Below are 18,151 nucleotides of genomic sequence, written 5' to 3' on the forward strand. Positions count from 1 at the left end.
TCACATCCCCTGTATACCATAATGCACGGTGCCGATCCCTCACATCCCCTGTATACCATAATGCACGGTGCCGATCCCTCACACCCCCTGTATACCATAATGCACGGTGCCGATCCTCACATCCCCTGTATACCATAATGCACGGTGCCGATCCCTCACATCCACTGTATACCATAATGTACGGTGCCGATCCGTCACATCCCCTGTATACCATAATGCACGGTGCCGATCCCTCACATCCCCTGTATACCATAATGCACGGTGCCGATCCCTCACATCCACTGTATACCATAATGCACGGTGCGATCCCTCACATCCCCTGTATACCATAATGCACGGTGCCGATCCCTCACATCCCCTGTATACCATAATGCACGGTGCCGATCCCTCACATTCCCTGTATACCATAATGCACGGTGCCGATCCTCACATCCCCTGTATACCATAATGCACGGTGCCGATCCCTCACATCCACTGTATACCATAATGCACGGTGCGATCCCTCACATCCCCTGTATACCATAATGCACGGTGCCGATCCCTCACATCCCCTGTATACCATAATGCACGGTGCGATCCCTCACATCCCCTGTATACCATAATGCACGGTGCCGATCCCTCACATCCCCTGTATACCATAATGCACGGTGCCGATCCCTCACATCCACTGTATACCATAATGCACAGTGCGATCCCTCACATCCCCTGTATACCATAATGCACGGTGCGATCCCTCACATCCACTGTGTACCATAATGCACGGTGCCGATCCTCACATCCCCTGTATACCATAATGCACGGTGCCGATCCCTCACATCCCCTGTATACCATAATGCACGGTGCCGATCCCTCACATCCCCTGTATACCATAATGCACGGTGCGATCCCTCACATCCCCTGTATACCATAATGCACGGTGCCGATCCCTCACATCCCTTTTTATACCATAATGCACGGTGCCGATCCCTCACATCCCCTGTATACCATAACGCACGGTGCCGATCCCTCACATCCCCTGTATACCATAATGTACGGTGCCGATCCCTCACATCCCCTGTATACCATAATGCACGGTGCCGATCCCTCACATCCCCTGTATACCATAATGCACGGTGCCGATCCCTCACATCCCTTTTTATACCATAATGCACGGTGCGATCCCTCACATCCCCTGTATACCATAATGCACGGTGCCGATCCCTCACATCCCCTGTATACCATAACGCACGGTGCCGATCCCTCACATCCCCTGTATACCATAATGTACGGTGCGATCCCTCACATCCCCTGTATAACGAAACTTCAATTGCCAGTGTGAACAGCGCCTAACTCAAGTGCATGGCTCATTGCAAGAGATATAACTAGACCTGCCACACTCAGGCATAATTGCCAAGAATAACTACTTTCATTGGCAGCAACCAGAGATTTTAAAAATGGTGAGAATGGAAAACACAAGTTACATTTACAGACTGGCCAAGTTCCACGTTTAGAGGACTCTGGCGCCATCTTGTTCCTTTCATAAGGCATTGCAATCTGAGCCAGGTTCACATATTTGAAGCCTGTAGAATTGGAGTACTTGGTTCCTGGACCATGTATATACGTGTGTGTGTGTGTGTGTGTGTGTGTGTGTGTGTGTGTATATATACGTGTGTGTATATAATATACAGTGGGTACGGAAAGTATTCACACCCCTTTACATTTTTCACTCTGTTTTATTACAGCCATTTGGTAAATTCAAAAAAGTTTTTTCTCATTAATGTACACTCTGCACCCCATCTTGACTGAAAAAAAACAGAAATGTAGAAATGTTTGCAAATTTATTAAAAAAGAAAAACTGAAATCTCACATGGTCATAAGCATTCAGACCCTTTGCTCAGTATTGAGTAGAAGAACCTTTGGAGCTAGTACAGCCATGAGTCTTCTTGGGAATGATACAAATTTTTCACCCCTGGATTTGGGGATCCTCTGCCATTCTTCCTTGCAGATCCTCTCCAGTTCCGTCAGGTTGGATGGTGGACAGCCATTTTCAGGTCTCTCCAGAGATGCTCAATTGGGTTTAGGTCTGGTCTCTGGCTGGGCCAGTCAAGAATGGTCACAGAGTTGTACTGAAGCCACTCCTTTGTTATTTTAGCTGTGTGCTTAGGGTCATTGTCTTGTTGGAAGTTGAATGTTCAGCCAAGTCTGAGGTCCAGAGCACTCTGGAAGAGGTTTTCATCCAGGATATCTCTGTACTTGGCCGCATTCATGTTTCCTTCAATGGCAACCAGTCGTCCTGTCCCTGCAGCTGAAAAACACCCCCATAGCATGATGCTGCCACCACCGTGTCTCACTGTTGGGATTGTATTGGGCATGTGATGAGCAGTGCCTGGTTTTCTCCACACATACCGCTTAGAATTATCACCAAAAAGGTCTATCTCCGTCTCATCAGACCAGAGAATCTTATTTCTCATAGTCTGGGAGTCCTTCATGTGTTTTTTAGCAAACTCTGTGTGGGCTTTCATATGTCTTGCACTGAGTAGAGGCTTCCGTCGGGCCACTCTGCCATAAAGGCCTGACAGGTGGAGGGATGCAGTGATAGTTGACTTTGTGGAACTTCTCCCATCTCCCTACTGCATCTCTAGAGCTCAGCCACAGTGATCTTGAGGTTCTTCTTTACCTCTCTCACCAAGGTTCTTCTCCCACGATTGCTCAGTTTGGCTGGACGGCCAGGTCTAGGAAGACTTCTGGAGGTCCCAAACTTCTTCCATTTAAGGATTACGGAGGCCACTGTGCTCTTAGGAACCTTGAGTACTGCAGAAACTCTGTTGTAACCTTGGCCAGATCTGTGCCTTGCCACAATTGTCTCTGAGCTCCTTGGCCAGTTCCTTTGACCTCATGATTCTCATTTGGTCTGACATGCACTGTGAGCTGTGAGGTCTTATATAGACAGGTGTGCGCCTTTCCATATCAAGTCCTATCAGTATAATTAAACACAGCTGGACTCCAATGAAGAAGTAGAACATCTCAAGGAGGATCACAAGGAAATGGACAGCATGTGACTTAAATATGAGTGTATGAGCACAGGGTCTGAATACTTATGACCATGTGATATTTCAGCTTTTGTTTTTTAATAAATTTGCAAAAATTTCTACATTTGTTTTCTTCAGTCAAGATGGGGTGCAGAGTGTATATTAATGAGAAAAAAAATGAACTTTTTTGAATGTACCAAATGGCTACAATGAAACAAAGAGTGAAAGGGGTCTGAATACTTTCCGTACCCATTGTATATATTTCCAACAAAATATGTTTGCATTTAATATTAAATTCGGTGAAATGTTCGGCTCATTCAGGAGTCTGTTCTGCCTAGTATACTTATTAAACCCTTTTGTCCTTACAGGATCATATGGTGAGAGAAGAGACTCGCAGTCTCACCCCGAAGCAATGTGCTGTAATGGATCTGGCTCTGGATACAATCAAGGTAAGTGGTGGGTGATCTCTCCGTCCTCACACAGGAGTAGGGGTCCGGCACACATACGCCTCTCTGGGGGACTATGGTTTGGGGAGTGGGTACATGGTGGGTGCTGAGGTTATGGGTGCAGCAGGTCTCTAAGCTTCCCCTCCTCTTATTTTGCAGCAATACTTCCACGCAGGAGGGAACGGCCTTAAGAAGACTTTCCTGGAGAAGAGCCCGGACCTGCAGTCTCTGCGCTACGCCTTGTCCCTGTACACACAGACCACAGATACTCTCATCAAAACCTTTGTGCAGACCCAGACGGCACAAGGTAATGTCTGCGACTAGTACCCGCGATAGCCCGGATCCGCCATAGAGGAGCGCCAGCTGTGTGTGTAGACGTGTGAAGTATCCTAGAGCCGCCGCTGTATAGATATCATGGATGAAAGTCGCACAGCTTCGCTCTGTTGTCCAGTTTCCACATGGATGTCCCTGTGACTGCAATGACGATAAGTCACCACGTTATCATGTTACTGTCAGTATAGAAGGTAGAGTACACATAAGATGTAGCGGCTGACATAGAAGCGCCAGGATTATCTGCCACTCAGGAGTCTGGAAAAGCTGTGTGACTTGCTAATGTGAGGATTAACAGGGGTCACTCAGCTTTCCCAGAAGGAGCTAGAGCCAGGAAGACGCCGAGTCTTGGATTGTGTCTGCTCAGAGGCCAGTCAGCCCCCGTAAAGCATGTCGTTGTCTGCATCAGTCCATCTTGTGCGCTCTGTCTTTGCCTAACTCTCTCCTCTTCTCTCGCCTGCTGTCTCTTGCGTTCTTGTCCCAGTGCATGATGGGAAGGGTGTTAGGTATACGGCTAATGAGGACATTCGCCCTGAGAAGGGTATGTGGTATTGTTGTAATATGTGCTGTAGAGAGACCACCCAAATCCCGCCCAGCCTCCTCTCCCATTATAGACTAGTGCCGGAGTCCCCTTCCACATCCCCCGTCACAGTCTCACACCCCCGACAATCACAGTCCGAGGACAGACCGGTTGTGGATCTCTTTACCTGAACCAAATGGTCTCGTAGGCGTTTGAGACCGTGGCCAGTCCGGACATCGCGGTCCACACTGTGACGCCGGCCTCAGTCCTTGTCACATCTCACTACGCGACCTGGGAAAGACCCCGTAAACATTAATTTCTGTAAACAGCTTTGTGAGCACGTCCCATTACTTATCTTGTACGGATACTGTGTTCTCCAGAGCTGCACTCACAATTCTGCAGACTCCTGAGATGAAATCTCACTGCATTCCCTGCTTGTTCAAGGTCTGCCCATTGACAGGCAGTTCAAAGGTGACAAGTAGATTATTACAAGGGATGGAGGCCGCTCATAGGAGGAGAGGTTGGGAAAGTTGGGCTTGTTGAGCTTAGTAAAAAGACGTCTTGGAGGAGATCTCATTTCCATGTATAAGTATATGTGTGGTCAGTACAGAGGACGGTGCATGACGTATTCCTTCCAAAGGACCAGAGGGTAATTATTACGGGTGGAGGAAACACGATTCCGGCAGCTAAACAGGAAAGGGTTCTTTACAGTTAGAGCAGTCAGACTGTGGAACAGCCGACCACAGGAGGTAGTAATGGCCGACACTAGAACAGCTCTTATAAAAGGGAAGGAGGCTTTTCTCACAACAAATGGCATTATGGGTTATAATCTAGTGATGGAGAATATAGAACTGGCGGAGGAAGGTCGGACCAAAGTCTATGTAACTATTAGTTTATGAGAAGATTAATATTGAAATATAGGCTGCTTTATACCCAGAACAGCGCCACCCCTGACCACAGGTTATATGTGGTGCTGCCGCACAGCCCTGTCGCCCTCTGCCTTACTCACTGGTGCCGCTGCCGTGATGGACACAAACTTCACACAAGTTTGCTGCTGTTTTTGGGAGAGAGCGGCCATGCTTTATCTAATCCTATAAAACCTTTTTAATAGCCAGCGGAATTGTGAATGCAGCTCTGGAGTAAAATACAGAGTGTAATCCAGCAGCAATGCACGATAAGTAATGTGTTCACAAGAGGAAATGGCCTTATTTCCAAGGACATCTGTAACTGAGCGATCGGAGATGGCCACCATAATCCAGCATTACCAATGTGATCTGTCCAATCCGATAGTTAAGAGCTGTAGCCCGGCCTTGCTTGGCTACACCGGGGCTGTATCTAATCTTGGTAAATTACTGTGTTCCCTTTCTGGCGCCTCACCCCATAGGTTCGTGTAGTCTCGTGTGCAGGCTATAGGCCTATGTGGTGGTTGTAGATGCCTCCTATGTACTTGTGTCCTGCCGCTTTCACGTTATCCTAAGTCTGCCATGTCTTCAGTAAGAAGCCAGAGATAAGGATATGTGGAAACAGCTCATCTTACATGTTACATGTTCTTGTAATATTGCAGAGTGCGGTTACATCATTTCTCCATTCACCACCGAAGCTGCTTTCACACATTAAATGGACACAAGCTGGAGAGAATTAAAGCGAATCTGTCAGCAGTTTTTTGTTGTTCTATGTAATCTGAGATCAGAATAATGTAGGAGCAGTGAGCCTGAATCCAGGAATGTGTCACTCATTCAGCAGCTTGCATAATTTCAATACAATTAGTGTTTTATCAGCAGGAGATCATCACTGCAGGATTATGTCTGACTTGTAGACCAGTCAGGTTAATCTGGGTAACCCCGCCCCCCACCATGGATTGGCAGCTTGCTCACAAAGCTGCCAATCAGGTTTGTGGGTGGGATTATAAAGAGCTCAGCAGTTATAGCACTGCTTCATCTACAGCAGAGAAAACCAGGATTCTATCAAAACTGCACAAAGCAGCCTAGTAAGTGACACATCTCTGGAATCATAGTATTTGCGCCTACAGCATGCTGCTCTCGGATTACATAGCAAAAACCTATTGATGGATTCTCTTTAAGCCCCCATAGACATTGGATAGATGTCTGGTGAACTATCTCCCCATTACCTTATACACAGGAACCTTCGGCCGCTATCCCTACTGTGTATGGGGCCTTTATGCTGGAACATGGGATCTTTATCTGCAGACCATTGGCAGATCCAGCCACACACGAGGAGATCTGCTGACCATCTGATGTCTGTGGTGGTCATACACATAAGGATAAGAGCTGGATGTGCCAATGGCTCGTCATACAATGCTTCCACACACTGATCTCTCTTTTCTAGGCTCTGGCGTGGATGATCCTGTGGGGGAGGTGTCCATACAGATCGACTTGTTCACACACCCCGGGACCGGAGAGCAGAAGGTGACAGTGAAAGGTACGGGAATCCACAGATGGCCGCTCTGCCCAGGTTGTACATTTACATGCTCAGCAGCCAGTCTGAACAAGCAGTGCTGCAGGTCAAAGCATGGTGGTGGGACTAACCAGCAACCTTACATGGGAGGTGAATTTACTCCTGCTGATGTGGGGAAGTCATTAAACATAGCAGCAATACCTCTGTCAGACTGTAGAGGGCGTGATCTTGTTAAACCGGTGTCTGCTTTTCCCACAGTGGTGGCAGCAAACGACCTGAAATGGCAAACAACGGGCATGTTCCGGCCATTTGTGGAGGTCACCATGATCGGTCCTCATCAGAGCGATAAGAAGCGAAGGTTCACTACTAAATCAAAGAGCAACAATTGGGCTCCTAAGTACAACGAAACATTCCACTTGTGAGTATAATGGTGTAAGAAATGTAGAAACCAGAGATTGCATGTACTGAGACACTGGTGACATCTCTGAGAACGTAGCCTATCCATCCAGTAGAGACTGGTGACATCACTGAGACTACAGCCTATCCATCCAGTAGAGACTGGTGACATCACTGAGAATGCAGCCTATCCATTCTCTAGAGACTGGTGACATCACTCGGTTGTAGCTTATCCATTCTCTAGAGACTGATGACATCACTGGGAATGTAGCCTATTCATTCACTAGAGACTGGTGACATCACTGGGATGTAGCCTATCCATTCACTAGAGACTGATGACATCACTGGGATGTAGCCTATCCATCCAGTAGAGACTGGTGACATCACTGAGAATGCATCCTATCCATTCTCTAGAGACTGGTGACATCACTGGGATGTAGCCTATCCATTCACTAGAGACTGGTGACATCACTGGGATGTAGCCTATCCATTCACTAGAGACTGGTGACATCACTGGGATGTAGCCTATCCATTCACTAGAGACTGATGACATAACTGGGAATGTAGCCTATCCATCCAGTAGAGACTGGTGACATCACTGGGAATACAGCCTATCCATCCAGTAGAGACTGGTGACATCACTGGGATGTAGCCTATCCATTCACTATACAGTAGAGACTGGTGACATTACTGGGATGTAGCCTATCCATTCACTAGAGACTGGTGACATCACTGGGATGTAGCCTATCCATTCACTAGAGACTGATGACATAACTGGGAATGTAGCCTATCCATCCAGTAGAGACTGGTGACATCACTGGGAATACAGCCTATCCATCCAGTAGAGACTGGTGACATCACTGGGAATGTAGCCTATCCATTCACTAGAGACTGGTGACATCACTGGGATGTAGCCTATCCACTCACTATAGAGACTGGTGACATCACTGGGATTCAGCCTATCCATTCACTATACAGTAGAGACTGGTGACATTACTGGGATGTAGCCTATCCATTCACTAGAGACTGGTGACATCACTGGGTTGTAGCCTATCCATTCACTAGAGACTGATGACATCACTGGGAATGTAGCCTATCCATCCAGTAGAGACTGGTGACATCACTGGGAATGTAGCCTATCCATCCAGTAGAGACTGGTGACATCACTGGGAATACAGCCTATCCATTGTCTAGAGACTGGTGACATCACTGGGAATACAGCCTATCCATTCACTAGAGAATGGTGACATCACTGAGAATGTAGCCTATCCATTCACTAGAGACTGGTGACATCACTGAGAATGTAGCCTATCCATTCACTAGAGACTAGTGACATCACTGGGAATGCAGCCTATCCATTCTCTAGAGACTGGTGACATCACTGAGAATACAGCCTATCCATTCACTAGGGACTGGTGACGTCACTGGGAATGCAGCCTATCCATTCTCTAGAGACTGGTGACATCACTAAGAATGCAGCCTATCCATTCACTAGAGACTGGTGACATCACTGGGATGTAGCCTGTCCATTCACTAGAGACTGATGACATCACTGGGAATGTAGCCTATCCATCCAGTAGAGACTGGTGACATCACTGGGAATGTAGCCTATCCATCCAGTAGAGACTGGTGACATCACTGGGAATACAGCCTATCCATCCAGTAGAGACTGGTGACATCACTGAGAATGCAGCCTATCCATTCTCTAGAGACTGGTGACATCACTGGGATGTAGCCTATCCATTCACTATACAGTAGAGACTGGTGACATTACTAGGATGTAGCCTATCCATTCACTAGAGACTGGTGACATCACTGGGATGTAGCCTATCCATTCACTAGAGACTGATGACATAACTGGGAATGTAGCCTATCCATCCAGTAGAGACTGGTGACATCACTGGGAATGCAGCCTATCCATTCTCTAGAGACTGGTGACATCACTGGGATGTAGCCTATCCATTCACTAGAGACTGGTGACATAACTGGGAATGTAGCCTATCCATCCAGTAGAGACTGGTGACATCACTGGGAATGCAGCCTATCCATTCTCTAGAGACTGGTGACATCACTGGGATGTAGCCTATCCATTCACTAGAGACTGGTGACATCACTGGGATGTAGCCTATCCATTCACTAGAGACTGATGACATAACTGGGAATGTAGCCTATCCATCCAGTAGAGACTGGTGACATCACTGAGAATGCAGCCTATCCATTCTCTAGAGACTGATGACATCACTGGGAATGTAGCCTATCCATTCACTATACAGTAGAGACTGGTGACATTACTGGCATGCAGCCTATCCATTCACTATACAGTAGAGACTGGTGACATTACTGGGATGTAGCCTATCCATTCACTAGAGACTGGTGACATCACTGGGTTGTAGCCTATCCATTCACTAGAGACTGATGACATCACTGGGAATGTAGCCTATCCATCCAGTAGAGACTGGTGACATCACTGGGAATGTAGCCTATCCATCCAGTAGAGACTGGTGACATCACTGGGAATACAGCCTATCCATTGTCTAGAGACTGGTGACATCACTGGGAATACAGCCTATCCATTCACTAGGGACTGGTGACGTCACTGGGAATGCAGCCTATCCATTCTCTAGAGACTGGTGACATCACTAAGAATGCAGCCTATCCATTCACTAGAGACTGGTGACGTCACTGGGAATGCAGCCTATCCATTCACTAGAGACTGGTGACATCACTGGGAATGCAGCCTATCCATTCACTAGAGACTGGTGACATCGCTGGGAATGCAGCCTATCCATTCACTAGAGACTGGTGACATCACTGGGAATGCAGCCTATCCATTCACTAGAGACTGGTGACATCACTGGGATGTAGCCTATCCATTCACTAGAGACTGATGACATCACTGGGAATGTAGCCTATCCATCCAGTAGAGACTGGTGACATCACTGGAAATGTAGCCTATCCATCCAGTAGAGACTGGTGACATCACTGGGAATGTAGCCTATCCATCCAGTAGAGACTGGTGACATCACTGGGAATACAGCCTATCCATTGTCTAGAGACTGGTGACATCACTGGGAATACAGCCTATCCATTCACTAGAGACTGGTGACATCACTGAGAATGTAGCCTATCCATTCACTAGAGACTGGTGACATCACTGGGAATGCAGCCTATCCCTTCATTAGTGAGCACTGACCTGACTGTAGTATCTGGGGAATGGCTGGATGGCATTTTTGTGTGTTTGTATAAAATGACCGCCATTCTGGTGCAGTACTCCTTTACGTGACCGTCCCTCTTGTCTCTCTCCCGCTAGTATTCTGGGTAACGAGGACGGACCGGAGTGCTACGAGCTTCAGGTGTGTGTGAAGGATTACTGTTTTGCCCGTGAAGACCATGTGTTGGGAATAGCAGTGGTTCAGCTGCGGGACATTGCTGACAAAGGCAGCTGTGCATGCTGGTGTCCGATGGGACGCCGCGTCCACATGGACGACACTGGACTGACCATCCTGCGCATACTCTCCCAAAGGACCAACGATGAGGTCGCCCGGGAGTTTGTCAAGCTGAAGTCGGAGATTCGCTCTACAGAGGAGGGCAGCTGAGCCCGGACCTGTCCTCTCCATGTGCCAATTCTTACTGCTCCTGCTGCCTTCCAGCTCCTCGTCCCGTACGCTGCACAAGTGGACAGGAGCGGACAGCGAGCTGCGCGGATTATTTATTATTGTGTGGTGCCTGACAGTGCAGGAATCCTTCGGTGAGCGAGATGCGTCAGGTGCCCTGTACATATCTATAGAAAGTGACTCTTCTCCTGCCCTCGGAGGTCCGATGGTTCTGGACTTCTCTAGCGCCCGCTGTTCTGTCTATGTGACTGTTAAGGCAATGGATGATCGGGAGCGGCGGTGCCGGACTGTGCTGCTCGCAGACGCCGAGTTCATTCCTAAAGACAATTGTTTGCAGTCAGGAACAATTCGTCCCGGAGCCTAGCCCGATCCGCCATCTTTTTTCCTTTATCATCTTGCAATACGTTTTGTTTTTTTCTGAAGAACTTGTCAGTTTTTTTTAAGGTCATGTCATTTTATCTTCGAGAAGGCGCGACGTTGTAAGACGTCAATCTTGTTTTTAATGTTTTCACAGCTGATTTTTTTAAAAAGACTATTGCATAGAATGCCGGTATAGTACTTTAGTCTTTAGGGCAGTTTGCACCTTTAAGGGAGGAAGTGTTACGATAACTTTAATGTGCCATATATCACTCGACTGGTGCTCCGCAACCAACACCGGCTTCTTACAGAGGAAAGGTGGCTAGGCTTTTTTTTTTTTTTTTTTAAATGTTATATTTTGCACTAATTTGGAGATGTATTCCGTGTCCGCTCCATAATGGGTGAGAAGAACAAGACACGATGAGGACGGAGAACCTTCCTTCTATCGTTGTATTATACAGTGTAGTTAGTCCCAGCGTGGCCGCCGAGTTGCGCGCTGCAATACATCCCACTCCTCTGTATATACAGTGTACTGACCTGAGAAGCCCCCGTATCCCCTCTTCTGGGCATGTAGTGTTGATTGCTGCTCCTGCCAAGATTCCCCGGTGCTGGCCGTACGGTGCGCAGCTGCCACGTGACAGGCAACTGTACAGTAAGTGTAAAGGGTGAGCATATAATGTAGACTCGTTATCGTACGTGCCATAGTCACTGACCACATAGCTCAGCCCTCAATAAAGATCTTTATTGTAACATGTCTGCTCTGTTTGTTCCGTCAATATCTCACGAGGAATGATTTCGGGGTGATAAGGGGTCCCCAGCATAGGCAGCATAGTTTTCGATATGACCGTAAAAAGCATTTAGGATGGAAAATTATGAAATCTCATCTATACGCCGGGGGCGAAATTCCAGCATAAAATAATAATTGTGCAAATTTCATTGCGGAAATGCTGCAGATGTTCTGTACATTTACAATACAAAGCGTATGATCCGCAACGTCACTTTATTTATGGGGCAGATTCTCTCCGCAGTTTACGGATGACATCTGATAAACCGTCGACCACGGAGCTGCTACTGTAATAAATACGACCCGTGTGGTTTGCACCGAAGGATAATCATGAACGAGCTTCCTTAAAATCGCTTTTTTCACGATTACTATCAGTATATACAGACTGCCCGTGAGGGAGCAAAATGCTCGTTAGTCGGGTGAAATGGTCGTTTGTGCAGTGCACCGTATTCGCACTGCCGAGAATCATGGCAGAATCATGGCAGACTATTACAGAACGCTCAGTTTACCACGGCCTGCCTGTGTAAAGAGGCCATTCAATGGCCACTGATCAGTAAAGGTTTACGGATTGCGGATGTTTAGTGCCGCCGGCTGCCTGTGTAATCGGACTTCAGCTAAGCCGCTATCTGATCACAACTTCGTTCACAATGTCCCCCTCTCACAAAAATATTAGCAGGCAGCAATGATAGTGTCACAATGGCAGGTCATGTCATCATCACCTCTTTGCGATTATTAGATGTGATGTTGCAATGCAGCACCTTGATCTGTAGAACTACACCAGCCAGCCCTACGGTATAAAGATCCATCACTGACCCTGCCTACAATGGGCAGGTACACAAGTATCAGAACTGGGCAACAGCATAATTAAAGAAGTGGCCTGGTCTGATGAATCACGTTACATGGATATGTGTACAGGATTTATTTACATAGAGAAGAAATGGCACCAGCAGGATGCACTGTGGGAAGAAGACACCTTAGGTCCTGGCATCATGTGATGGGGCACTGTGCCGGGTAATGTGATGTGGCACTGTGGTTGGTTGGCACTGCACCTGGTAATGGGATGGGGCACTGCGCCTGGTAACGTGACAGTGCACTGCGCATAACTCCTTATCCAAATAGCTATAACGCTTACCGAATAGCTGCATCGGGAACCCGGATACCTGGAGCGCTCCCGATAATCAGCTGTTGGGCTCTACATGAATGTGTTGTGACTGTCATACAGCCACGACACATGCAGCTGCGGCGCCCAACAGCTGATTATCAGGAGCGCTCCAGGTATCTGGCTTCCTGATGCAGGTTATTCGGTAAGCGCTATAGCTGTTCGGATAAGGAGTTATCCGAAGCTATTCGCTCATCCCTAATCTTCACTGATGCCCAAAATGTTTTCATGTTGGATCTGGGGCTCGGACCATGTAGGGTCCGAGCAGAATCCAGACTCTGGTCAGCAAACGTTAACCATTGGGGGTGGAGGTGATCCTGATAAGGCTCAAATACCAGACTGCATGCGGACTATACTGTGGTGTCAGGACAGGAAGAGGAGGAGAAGGGTGATTCTCAGGGTGAGGAGTGGGAGAACAGAGAGGATGACAATGAGATTGTAGATCCCACTTGGTGTGAACCCAGAGGTACATAGCTGAGTAGCTCAGCAGAGGAGGTTTCGTTGCAAAGATAAAAGCTTGAACCAGGTCACCCACAGCAGCATACGGTTTGCTGAAGCGCAGAACTCGTGCGATCACACATGTAGTACTGATGAGAAAAAGGAGATGTGTTCCAACTTCTTTCAATCCAAAAATGTATTTGAAATTGCTTCTTAAAAAAAAAACAAACAAAAAAAAAAAACTTGGCAATGGCAAAGTTCACATGGCAAGATATAGTTAAGCTTTTTAAAAGCTCAAGGCGCCCTTTATCAAACTATGAGTTTACATTGTGGCGTCCCACGCAGACACGGAGTGATGCAACAACGACAAGCACTGCATCCTAGCCACAACTCTAGCTGTGGCCAGCACCTGCGCAAGACTACAGTGCGCAGAGGAGACAAGGGTTGCCTAGCCTGGGGCTGTTTTGAGACTGCAAAGGATGACCCAACTCAAGTAATCTGGCAAATTTACAAAAAAAAACTGCAACTGCAAAAATTACAATAATTTGACAACTATACGCATGAACCGGCAAATGCAAGATCAACATGCCTTAGTCTGGGAATCTCACTGCACTAAAATGCTGACTATCAAAGAGCTGTAATATTGCCTCTGGTAAGTATGTATGTTGTCCCATACAGCATTATAGTTTACATGAACACAATAGAAGAAAAAATGCTGGGACTAGTATCATCACAAGGAGTAAAATTAATAAACTTTATTAGAATAAATGTAAAAAAAATCCAACAAACACACAAAATGGTGGGTGAGAAGACAGGGGTTGTTGCATTATCCCGGTATACTAAGTATCATGATTTATTCATTTAGCGATAACAAAGGAATATTTCATAGGGCCAGCAAAGACAAAATTATAAGTGCACATAGGGCAATCACAGTAATACTAAACACTGGTCAATATCCCCACAGATCAATGTACACTATATCCAAAAGTCAAAGAGTTAAAGTTATAAATTTCAATGGTGGTGCATAATATGATCAGGGTGTATGAAGGAATCAAGCCAGTAACATACACATGAAAAGAGAAACAAACCCCCAGGTTAAAGCTAGATGTTTACATTTTGTATGTAAGAGTTTCTTACTCACCCACCAAGGATCCAATGCGCATTTGGACCTGGAATTGTCCAAGTAGTGGACAACTTCTTTAATAAAATTTGGTTTTACTCTGTTGACACAACACATTTTTATAATCCGATGTACTCTGCACAATTTACACATATCTTGAAACGCGACATGGAGCACGCAGACCATTCCATCAAAGTCTGTGCTCCAAAACATCACTCCTTCCCTTCTGAACCCTGACGTGTGCCCAAACAGTAGTACCCCCCCCCCCCCCCCCCCAAATGGAGCGTATACGTACTCAGGAGAAAATTGCACAACAAATTTTAAGGTCCATTCTTTCCTCTTAGGCTAGGGTCACATTGCGTTATGTGACCGCGTTTAACGGACTACGTTACACCGCGGCATAACGCGGTGTTAACGTAGTCCGTTAACGCCGCCATAGCCTGTAATGGTGAGCGCATCGCTAGCGCACGCCCACATTGGGCGTGCGCTAGCGATGTCGCGTCATTTGAGTGACGGACCTCGGACGCTGCTTGCAGCGTCCGCGGCGCGCCCGAGGTCCGTTCCTCGCTAGTGCAGATCGGGGATCTGCGCTAGCGGGGACACCAAACGAGGACCCTAGGGAAGCATTGCGTTAGCGCAACCCACTAGCGCTATGCGCTAAACGGATTGCCCTAACGCAATGTGAACCTAGCCTTACTCTTGTTAAATTTGGGGCTAAAACATTTTTGTGGAAAAATTAGATTTTATTTTTGCTTTCACTGCTGAACATTATAAAATTTTGTGAAGAACCCGGGGGGTTCAAGGTGCTCACTCCATATCTAGATTAATTCCTAGTCTACTTTCCAAAATTGGGTCACTTGTGGGAGTTTCCAGTGTTTAAGCACATCAGGGGCTCTCCAAATGTGACATGGTGTCCGCTCTCAATTCCAGCCAATTTTGAGTTCAAAAATTCAAACTCTACTTCTCTCCCTTCCGAGACCTGCTCTTTACCCAAACAGTAGTTTTCCCCCACATAATGGGTATAGGCGTATTCAGGAGAAATTGCATAACAAATTTTGGGGTCCATTTTCTCCTGTTACCCTTCTGAAAGTAAAAAAAAATTGGGGCTAAAATAACATTTTTGTGAAAGGAAGTCAAATGTTCATTTCTCCATCGCCACATTGGGGGACACGTGGGTGTATGCTGCTGCCACTAGGAGGCTGACACTAAGTAAATACAAAAAAGGTTAGCTCCTCCTCTGCAGTATACACCGCCCACTGGCTCCTGATAGAACCGGTTTAAGCTTAGTGTCCGTAGGAGGCACACTGGGGTCTGTCATTCAGACATTTTCTTTATTTTTTATTTGTAACCCTTTTTTTGTGCAAGAGGAAGACTGGGGCAAGTGTCGCCTCCCCGTACCCTCTCCTGCGACGTGGGATGCCACAGCCGGACACAGGCCTGTGAAATCCTAGGGGATCCGAACCCTTACGATACACAAAGGCCCCCTTGCCATGGCGTCCGGCTGCTCCCTTCTGCACCACCACTATTTAAACAGCGGTGCTGCATGGAGCTGGATGGTACCTCTCCACCTCCCCAGCAAAGGGGATGATGGATCGAAGGTTCCTGCACAGTCCCCCTGCACTTCACTGGATCCCCAGCTCAGCGGTGAGTCTTTTCGGGGGGGGGGGGGGCTCCCGAGTGCATCGCCGTCCCGGCGGCCGGACTCAACTAATGTAGCCCCTGGCTTCTGCCTTAGCTAGGCCGCAGGCCGGAAAAGCGCCGCCCACAGTGGCGTCACGCCCGAGGCCACATCCACCGGTCTGGTGCTTCTCGTGCACTGCGAGAAGCTCCCTTGTAATCTCGGCGGCCATCTTCTGCCTCCCTAACGCCACAAAAGGACGCAGGAACAGGCACTCTGCTGGGACACGGGCACAGGACCTGGGTAAGTGCTCTGCCACACTACCGCAGGTCCCCCCTTCATATAGCCAACTGAGACAGCCGCACATACAGTACTCCGCTGATTTTTCACCTGCAGCATCCCTGCAGCTCCTTTGGAGGTTAACAAAGTTCAACATGTCTCTACCTAAAACCTCCAAAAAGTCTTCTAAAAGTGTTTTTCACTTCTTGCACCTCCTGTCAGGCTGCGCTACCAAGCGGGCACACTGCTCCACCAAGCGGGCACACTGCTCCACTCCGTCATGCGTGTGATCCTACATGCGCTCAGGGGCCCCCCACCGCGACCGAGCCCACGGCGGTGATCAGTCCCCCTGAGTGGGCTTTGTCACTCTCGCAATCTATGGCTTCCTTGACTAAAGTGATCGAGTCCCTCCAGGAGCAGGACCACTAATCCGCCTGCCCAAGAAAATTCTCCTACAGCAGGGGAATCATCAGCCTGCAGGGGCCGCTCTCATTCTAGACACAAGTGGGCATCTAGGAAGCGTGTTCATAGCTCATCCCCCAGGCCTTTCGGTGCCTCGGCGTCCGTTAGCTCTGCTTCCCGCTCTCGCGGCACCTATAGCGACCATGACTCTGAACCTGAGTCTGATGGACCCCTTGATCTAGAGTCGCTAGGTTATCAGACTACTATAGATAGTCTCATTGAGGCCGTCAACCAGTCACTGCAGGTTGACGAGGAACCTGCGACTTCCCATACGGATAATTTGGTGTCCTTCAAAAGGACCAAGCTTCCTCATAGGGTGTTTGCCAATCACCTGAAGTTCCAGGACATAGTTCAGCGACATAGGGAGCGTCCGGACAAACGCTTTGCAGGTCAGAGATCTCTGTGGAGTCCAGATATCCTTTCTCTCCTGACCTCCGCAAACAATGGACAAAATCCCCTCCAGTGGATCCTCCTGTTTCACGTTTGTCCTCCAAAACTCTTCTGTCCTTGCCGGACGGATCTTCCTTCAAAGATCCCACTGATCGCCTGGTTAACAGCCTCGCCCGTTCAGTTTTTGAGGCATCAGGCTTCGCACTTTTTCCCTCTTTTGTAGCTACCTGAGTAGCCAAAGCTGTGACTTTTTGGGCAGATTCTCTGCATAAGGCCTTACAGAACAGTGATCTCCCCTCTGACATAGCGGAGCTAGCTAACCATATTTCTTTGGCTGGTGATTACTTAGTAAACGCTTCCCTGGATACGGCTAATTTCTCTACACTTACAGCTTCAAACTCTGTGGCGATTAGAAGGGCGCTATGCCTGAGAAACTGGCAAGCGGACTCTGCATCTAAAAAGTCCCTAACTTCCCTTCCATATATCAGTGGCCGCTTATTCGGTGAAAATCTGGACCAACTGATTTCGGACGCTACAAGAGGGAAAAGTACTTCCCTTCTCCAGCAGAGATTTAGACAACCGATCCGCCAACAGCCGCAGGCTCGTTTTCGGTCCTTTTGTGGCAATTACAGATGGTCCTCCATGGCCCCTGGTTCGGGGGCGTCGCGCCGTCGGAGACAAAAGCCCACAGGCCTCGTACAGGCCCAACCACTCCTGGAGGGGCTGCACCATGCAGTCTAGATCCAGGGGATCCAGACCCCAAAGATCTTCAACTAAATGACTCGCAATCTTGTCCGGATGACACCAGCAGAGTA

The 18,151-nt window shown here is 47.8% G+C and overlaps 1 protein-coding gene across 7 annotated transcripts in view; it reads left to right on the forward strand.

Moving 5' to 3' along the window:
• UNC13B (unc-13 homolog B) overlaps positions 1-11,836 on the forward strand; it is a 328,189-nt gene extending 316,353 nt beyond the window's left edge. For all 7 annotated transcript variants that reach the window (XM_077284764.1, XM_077284742.1, XM_077284725.1 and 4 more), the window contains 5 exons: positions 3,377-3,457; positions 3,614-3,761; positions 6,651-6,743; positions 6,978-7,137; positions 10,426-11,836. In XM_077284764.1, coding sequence (XP_077140879.1) covers positions 3,377-3,457; positions 3,614-3,761; positions 6,651-6,743; positions 6,978-7,137; positions 10,426-10,711 — 768 coding nt within the window. In that variant the 3' untranslated portion in view covers positions 10,712-11,836. The remainder of the gene's footprint in view (positions 1-3,376; positions 3,458-3,613; positions 3,762-6,650; positions 6,744-6,977; positions 7,138-10,425) is intronic.
• The last annotated feature ends 6,315 nt before the right edge of the window (positions 11,837-18,151 follow it).

This window comes from Ranitomeya variabilis, chromosome 1 (assembly GCF_051348905.1).
Source record: "Ranitomeya variabilis isolate aRanVar5 chromosome 1, aRanVar5.hap1, whole genome shotgun sequence".
Taxonomy (NCBI): domain Eukaryota; kingdom Metazoa; phylum Chordata; class Amphibia; order Anura; family Dendrobatidae; genus Ranitomeya; species Ranitomeya variabilis.